Below are 8,743 nucleotides of genomic sequence, written 5' to 3'. Positions count from 1 at the left end.
TGAACTGTCTCGTCGTTCATAATCACTCCTGTATTAGGACATGTCCATGGTAAGCATGATTTGCAGTATGGTGTGTCAGGTCTTTTCCTTAGCTATTCATTGAATTCAGTTAAGTTTTAATTGATGGAATAGCATAAAGAAATGAAAATCAATTCATTGGCACTCTTACAAGTCTACAACTAGCACTAAGGTCTATAGCGACAGCTGTCCAGGATATGATCAGATTGTAGCAGACAAAGGAACGCACCAATGATGCCAAAAAACTAACATTAAAATACCCCAATAGAATTTAGCGACCAAGGGCAGCACAAGTCGCCAGAGACTAGCGACACATATGAGAGCGGAAAAATGGTCAACATTTAATACAGAAAACGATGATTCTAAAATCAAATATTATATACCGTCTTCCCGAACTATGCCATCGTGACCATCTGAAGAGTAAGGATCTAGCGCCACATCTGTGTAAATCACCTGTGAAATTTGACCACAAGCTCATCAGAAACATTCTACTATGAACATTAATCCAGAAATGATAACCCAAAGCAATTTTGTTTGTTTATGTATTTTTCCATTGACAATTTTCATGTATTTACTCTAGAACGAAGAACTAGCAGAAAACGACACTAGCAGATAAGTTTCTTGACCTGGCTTACCAAATCAGGGAATTTGTCTTTGAGTAACCGAATGCACCGTGGAACCAGCCCATCGGGGTTGTAAGCCTCATCTCCAGTTGAGGACTGCACGAAGAAAAAAACCAACTCAGGATCTCATGCTGAAAGTTTGAAGGTTTCCTGAAACAATTAATCCTAAGAATCTACTCCGTATTGCCCTCTCTTGCTCAAAATATGATACACAGCTACAACGAAATGAAGGTTATTTGAACACAAGAATGTAGCAAACCAAAAGTGCTTTGGAGGTTTTACTAGATAGAAATACCATCCTAAGTTCAATAAATAAATGCTTGCAGCTCAACATAAGACGTTCGTTTAAAAGACAAAATCAATAGACATTGAGCTCACCTTAAGCGCGTCGGGAACTTTGGGAAAGAGAACAACGTTGTTAACACCAACATCTCTTGCCTTGTACACCTGGTAACACAACAGTGACTAGTGTCATCAAAACTAAAATATCATAACCTCCTTTAGTAAAAAAGAAACCCGGATCCACCAGAAACTGTTTCAATATCTGCATTGGGCTGGTCGGCTAGGGATGAATAGACAGAGTCAACATCCGCAGTGAAGTAATTTTTATTGTACTTGTAGTTATAAAATTGAAATCTACCTCATCAATGAGCCCATGACGCCATCCAAGGCGCTGGCAACCTGGCATTGCCCCAATCGGTGCATTCTGTTCTCCTGAGTCCACATATTCAGTCATAAATGTAAAACATTATTGTAAGCAGCCTGTGAAACGGAGGTTTACGGGACAACATGATAGATGGAGCTTGGATTATATCATTAAATCCAATCAGAAAATGACGAAAATACAATCACTAAGTTGACAAGGACTCATTGTGAGATCATTGATGATGCAAGCTGAAGACAAAATTAAACACGACTGGATGGAAAGGGTTGATCGTGATGCAACAGTAATTGACTGGTCACTGCCAGTGAGGTGAAATTGAGGGCAAACCTTCATGGACAAATAGTGGAAGAATGAAGTTCGCAGGAGAAACTGTGGTCTCTTGAAAAGCGGCACGAAGAGCTGCAGATCTGCGATTTCTTCGTGGCCTCGCAGGCATTACCTGCAGCCGAAATGCACTTAATACTGTGTGAACCCCGTCCAGCAATCCACTCACCAACACTTGAGTAATCTTTAGTTAGATAATACTAATTCGTACTATCAGTGTAACTTAGCAGACACAATGTCGGCAGATGACCAGGTATTGGAGGAGAATTGGCGCAAGCTGAGTGAAGAACTAGCAGAAATCCGTCCAAGGTTTAAAACTACCTTCCTGACTATCGAAAAACAACTCAATTGCGAACCAGGAGGAAATAAAAATAGAAACAAGAAAGAAGCTCAGGAAACATGTGAAGACATTCTGATCATTCAAGAGCAGGGATCTTAATGTCCAATACAATGCCTAGATAGGCTCTCACCAATGGAGAAATTCTGGGTGTACCCTCCGGAGCCTTGGGTTTGGCAGGAACAGGAGGAGCCGCGGGAGCATTTCCAGCAACAACATCAGCCTCGCACTCCTCGATAGTCCGCACAGTACTCTTCGCTATAGGTTCAGCAATTGCCTCCACCTTCACCCTCCTCGACACCTTACAACGGCTAGGAATGGGCACAACCACGGTACCAAATGCGGGGGCAATGCGTCGCAAACCTTCATGACTCGCACCGGCAGAGAGGGCCTGCGACACCCCACAACCCGCTGCCATCGTCACACCTGCCATTTGATCTTCCCCCCTGAGAACCCAACTTCCAACCTGCACAGAAACTCACCGTCTTCACTTCAATCGCCCTACCTAAACGCCTGACCAAAAACCTAATACACAAAAAAGCTCATCCCAACTCAAATTCTCGAACAATTCACGAAGAACCCAACTCTACAAAGCATCGTCCAGTGCCAGAAGCACCGAAACGAATACCAACAGCACCACAAAAAAGCTCTCAATATGGGATCTTACTGACAGAAACTGAAGTTAAGGAGGTGTAATCCGACCTTAGAATACAAGAGATCAGCAATGCGAGTGGAGAGAGTCCACAAGCTGAGAATTGAGCTTGAAATTGGCGACGCAGGCGGCGAAGGAGCAGAGGCAAGCGCAACGACAGAGCCGACGCAGCTGAGCAATATTGACTACCTTATCTTAGCATCGACTTCATTCATCCACATGATAAATATCATTCATTTGCTAATCTCGCCCACATTGTCGTGTTTTCGTTCCTGCTCCCGAACTAATCACTGAACATCTCACTAATTCTAAAATTAGCTTGGACAAAGGCTTCGCAGTGTTTGGGATGAAACGAAGTGTTCTGTTAACAATGAATTTTTGTATATGAGTGTGTGTGTGTGTGTTTGTTTGTTTTTGTTTTGTTTTGTTTTGTGTTTTTTTTTTTTTTTTACTCTGGAACAGTACAGTTTATCACTGTTGCAGATAAATTTATTGATAAATTAACGTTTTCCAGGTTTTTTTTTGTTTGTTTCGAATCATTGATTGAAATGTGTTGCAATGTTTGTAACCTGTCTCTTATTACCTGTGTTTAATAATCAGTATGAGTACATAATTTTTTGTTTTGTTTTGTTTTTTTTAAATGCCATCAATTCATTTAGTTTTTGTCTGAAAATCCATTCTATTGAGTCTTCCTCTCATGTATTTCCTTCTGTTTTATAATCTTGCATCTTTGGTTATTGTTTTGTGGAAGATTGTGTATAAAAGTGTTGTAAGCAGTTCTACAAAAATATGTACTAGGGAAACTATCTTTTGTTCATTAGAATAAAGAATTACATACAATAACAAAATTCTACTTATGAGGTTGATATATCATTGAACATGTAAGAGATGGTGGCATTTTCAACCATGCCAATGGCTACAAGTGTCATTTATTAAAACAAAACAAAACAAAACCTATTTCTTGCCATCTCTACTTTTGTATTAGTGGTTTCCAAAACCTAGGCTTAGAAATGGTACTCCCTTAATCAAATTAGATTCATTTTAATGAAATTTAGACAGAATTAGTATTTTAAAATCACTGATCTATTATGTGAAAACAGCTATAATAAATGAACTTTCTCTGTCCAAATTATATGCATATATTTCAATCTTTACAAATATTAATTTTTGTGGCATATTACAAAACTTATAAATACCAAATTTTTCGTTTAATCTACATCTGTATATAATTAATTTTCACCTAATTTAGCACAGAATATTATATTTTTAATACTATGGATTAGTTGAATTTTTAATATTTGTAAGTTTCTATTCTTTATAAGGTCAATAAATAGCAATATTTTATTTTAAGATTTTATTATATTTAATAGTATCATCAATACTTACAACTTATAAAAATTTGTGATTTTACAAAATGATTTCTTTCATATTCTTGTCATAGAATATATACAACACAAATATTTACTTTATTTCTGTAACTTACTCCTTAACAATCATAAGACCTTTTTGTAAACTTCGATGATAATGTTAGAATATATGTAGATTATAACCACTAATAATGAAATTCTACCACACATCACACTAATCTAAGTTATTTTATAAAAATATTAAAAAACCAATGAAAATCACAAAAGTATTTTTGAGTATTTGTTAAATAATTCAATATAATTTTTTTGTATCAAAAACATAAATCTAAACATAATTTTTAGAATATATATGTATGTATATATACACACACACTTTCTAAGAAGGTATACATTTCATAAGTATAAAAGTATTAAAACAACTATTATCATATACAAAGAAACTTAAGAATTTTCAACCAAGATTAGAATATAAGAAAGGCATCAAGAAGATTGAAACTAGTTTTAATCTTGCTTTTATATTAAAAATTAATAAATAAATAAAAATAAATAAATAAACAATTGCACCATATAAAAAAACTTTTAAAAACAACAAAACTTGTAGATCAATTTTAAATTATAGAATAATTTTATAGTAGTTTTTAAAAGTAAAAAACTTCTTAAAGAAGTTTGCATAGCTACATAATATATCTACACATCTAATATGTATCTAGGTAGTTTCTTCAATGAATTTAGAAGAAGATCTTAACTATCTCATATATTTTTACATCTACTAATTTATATTTATTTAAATAGTATAGATATATATAGTATTATTTTTTAAATTTTAGAAAAAAATAACATAGAGAGCAATAAGATTCTAAGTTATTCTACAACTTAATAATATTTAAGATTTTCTCAATAATATTTGCTAAAAATAATTGATTTTTTATATACAAAAGTAGTTCATAGGTTATTGAAGCCACGAATAATATCTTGTACATAGACAAAGACAACTACCTTATTATTAAATTTATATTTTAATTCATTATGATTACCTTCAAATAATAGATGTGGAATAATATTAGATATAAAATTGCCATAAACATACATATTAATATTAGTATTTATTTATATAAGAAGAATTAAGTGGAAATAGATAAATTTATAATATCTCATGGAAGAGCTTTTTAGAAGCTTTATAGATACAAATTTGACTTTTTTAGTATTTGTAGGTGATTGATAGGTTGAAAACTTAGCCAACAAATTGGCCACATATTGCACATATAGGTAATTGTTGTATAAGTTGATTATGTATCAAAGACAAGAACTTAAAAAAATAATTAAGTAAGATTCTTTTGAAAGAAAGATAATATATATATATATATATATATATATATATATATATAATGAAGAAGAAACTAGAGTTGCTATGGCAAAAGATTAAGAAACTAAAAATTCTATAAACTAAATTAGAAGCAAAAAATAGAATTGATAAGAATGAAGAAGGCCTCAAATTTGACTCTATATATATTATTTAACTAAAAACTATGTGATAACGTTCTATAGGACCTCTAACATGTGTCCAACATGTACGACATGTGTTTGATTTTCAAAACAAGTTTTTTATATGTATGCCACATGTCCAACTTGTATCACAAGTGGCCAACTTGATGGCTAAGTTTTCAACCTATCAATTACCTACAAAGACAAATAAAGTCAAATCCATAGCCATAAAGCTTTTAAGAAGCTTTTTTACAAGATATTATCAAATTTATTAAATTTTATTTATTTTTATGTAATATCTTTAATTCAAATAAATATGTATATTCATGACATTATTTCTTTCTTTCTAAAGATAAGTCCTACAAGGAATAATGGCCATATGTTAAAGAAGTCTAAGTTATAATAAATTATTTATACCACACATTCTAATTTTTGTTTCTTTTGAAGGTACTTGATAATTCTTCTCAACTATTAATAGTATCCTATATCAAAGTAAAAAAATCATTCTATTATATAATCATAGTTGAAGTTTCAATAACTTCCTTCAAATAAAATATTTAGAATACCATCAAGAGTAGTTTTTACTTCTAATAATATCACCAAATATTAAGAATTTTTCTTAAGATTGTGATATCAAATATATTATATTTTACCATCTATTTGAGAAAAAATATGTTGTTCTTGAGGATTTTCATTTTTATTACCTTATCTAAAAAGCTAAGATAATTGCAATGTCTCATCTAATAACTAAAAAAATAATAACTCTCGAATTGAATTTGTATGTTGTTGAATCTTTATTTCTTTAGTACTACAAATACAAAAAAATCACAAATACTGATAGAAGATAGAATGCAATCTTCTATAAAAAAAATTCTTTATAATAAAATGTTTCTTAACTCTTTATCTTGGTTTTGATGGATGTCAACAATAAAAAAAACATTGACCTTCTCTGCTATATTTGCAAGATTTTTATATGGCTTCTTTGTTTATTTATTAATATCATATCTATATCAATATATAAGATATTACAACGTATTTTAGTACTGCCTCAAATTTAAGATATCTTTGACATCAAACTCTTGATTGTTGTTAAAAGGTATCGAGAAAATTAAAGAAGGCTTCACTATTGCTTCTATATATACTATCTAAATAAGGAGCTATGTAGTGATGTTGTCATATAGTAAAATGACTATATGGTGAAAAATAAAAATATTGATATTATTGTAGAAGAGCCTAGTAAAAAGATGTAGAAGAAAAAACAAAAATAAATTACAGAAAGGTAGTAAAAAAAATTAGTCTTAATATTGTTTTTTATAGAAAGGACTTCTATTTATTTTATAGAGGTATAAATGAGCCAAATAAAAGTAAATAAGATAAAAACTTAATATAAATATATTAAGAAGAGTATTAAAAATAGATTAAAGAAAAATTTATTTCAAATTATTAAAAAATTAATATCCAAAGAGGATCAATTATCACCTTGGATCAAAATCAAACTTTAAGGCACAAAACCATATACCTATAGCAACTTCAAGGTTTTTTTGTAAATTAGAGAGTAGAATTTGAGAGCAAAATTGAAAAAAGTTTTTTGAATGTTTGTTTCATGTCATTTAGATTAATATTAAGATTTTGAAGAATTTTCATAGTTAATAATGTACTTGGTGGATTTAGATTTCAAAAAATAAAAACAAGTTTATATATTTTAGGATTTTGTGAGTTTCATGATGTATTCATAAGTAAAAATTTTAAAAATTATTATTGTAAATGTTGTGAATATGTGTGAAAAATTTGAAGTCAATCAAGTAGTTAGATTGAAGCATATGAGGCTTTTGTAGGTCATGGTCTTCGAAATTGGAATTGAGAGGATTAGTGATGATTTCTAAAGTATCTATCAATCTCTTGGCTGAATTGAAATATAATTTTATTCAAAGGTAGATAGCTAGATTTTTGACAATTGTAAAAAGTTTAGAATGAATTGAATTGAATTATTATATTAAGAGATTGTGGCTTAGAAATATCAACATCAAGGTTGGAAAAGAAGGCTACCCAATCCCTGAGCAAAGTTTTGAAATAATCATCTATTTGGTATGTCCAACCTTTTTCACATTCTTTATGCATATTGCTAAATTGTTGCAAGGTATGCAAATTTTGAGTCAAAATTAATAGTTCAATTATTAGTTATTGAATTTTTAATCCACTATAGGATTTGTTAAGAATTTATTCAAGTTTTAAATTTTGATTAAAAATTGATTAAGATTAGTTTAGGATATAGGATTTGATTATAATTTATTTAGAATTTGATTAAGAATTAAAAAAATTATAAGATTTGTTTAGAATTTAGGATTTTTTTTCAACTTGATTGTGATTTGATTAATATTTGATTAAGATTTGATTAGGATTTTACTAAGATTTTATTAGGATTGGTTTAGACTTCAGGATTTTATTAGGATTTTATTAGAATTTGACCTAGAATTTGATTAAAATTTATTAAGATTTTAATTAAAATTTAATTAAAATTTAATTAAAATTTAATTATGATTTATTTATGATTCATTTGTAATTTATATTTTTAATATTTCTTTAGGATTTTTTATTATTTCTTTAAAACTTTCTATTTTAAATATTTTTTTAAGATTTTATTTTATTTTATTTTATTTTATTGAGATTAATTTATAACTTCTTTATGTTTCTTTTATAACTTCTTTTAAATTTATTTTGGATTGATTGAAGTTGATTAGGATTATTAAAGATTACTTAAAATTTACTTAAGATTCTATTAGGCTTAATAGGATTATTATTGTATTTCTATTCATCTTCTATAACAAGGTGCTTGGTGCCTTTTGAAGTAAGAACAGACATAATATGACAACATTCTATAGAACCTTTGATATATGTCCAATTTTCAAGTCATGTATCTTAACTAGTAAGGCAAGTTTTTTTATATATCCACTACATAGTTAACTTGTACTATAAGCTACCAACATGTGCAACACATAACTACTTTGTTGGCTAAGTTTTTAATCTATCAATCATCTAAAAATAAAAGCTACATTTATTAAGCTTCTAAGAAGCTACTTTATAAGATATCATCAATTTTATCTACTTTAATTTACTTCTATCTATTCATATTAGGTAATTAGATAATTAATAGAATAAATATGTATGTCCGTGATATTATCTCACAACTTTTTTAGGAACAAGTTCCACAAGGAACGATCATCATATATTAAAGAAGTCCAAGATGTGGAAAATTATGTTTGCTATATACTTTAATCT

The 8,743-nt window shown here is 29.6% G+C and overlaps 1 protein-coding gene across 1 annotated transcript in view; it reads right to left on the bottom strand.

Annotated features, from left to right (window-relative positions):
* LOC112289158 (delta-aminolevulinic acid dehydratase, chloroplastic) overlaps positions 1-2,770 on the bottom strand; it is a 4,503-nt gene extending 1,733 nt beyond the window's left edge. The window contains exons 1-8 of the mRNA XM_024534119.3: positions 2,669-2,770; positions 2,100-2,432; positions 1,633-1,744; positions 1,282-1,355; positions 1,020-1,088; positions 654-737; positions 402-471; positions 1-28 (exon numbers count right to left, since the gene is read on the bottom strand). The exon at positions 1-28 is cut by the window's left edge and continues 28 nt beyond it. Of these exons, the coding sequence (XP_024389887.1) occupies positions 1-28; positions 402-471; positions 654-737; positions 1,020-1,088; positions 1,282-1,355; positions 1,633-1,744; positions 2,100-2,399 (737 nt within the window). The 5' untranslated portion in view covers positions 2,400-2,432; positions 2,669-2,770. The remainder of the gene's footprint in view (positions 29-401; positions 472-653; positions 738-1,019; positions 1,089-1,281; positions 1,356-1,632; positions 1,745-2,099; positions 2,433-2,668) is intronic.
* Between the last annotated feature and the right edge of the window lie 5,973 nt (positions 2,771-8,743).

Source organism: Physcomitrium patens, chromosome 12 (genome assembly GCF_059467195.1).
Source record: "Physcomitrium patens ecotype Gransden chromosome 12, ASM5946719v1, whole genome shotgun sequence".
Classification (NCBI taxonomy): domain Eukaryota; kingdom Viridiplantae; phylum Streptophyta; class Bryopsida; order Funariales; family Funariaceae; genus Physcomitrium; species Physcomitrium patens.
This window is presented reverse-complemented; position numbering and strand designations above follow the sequence as displayed.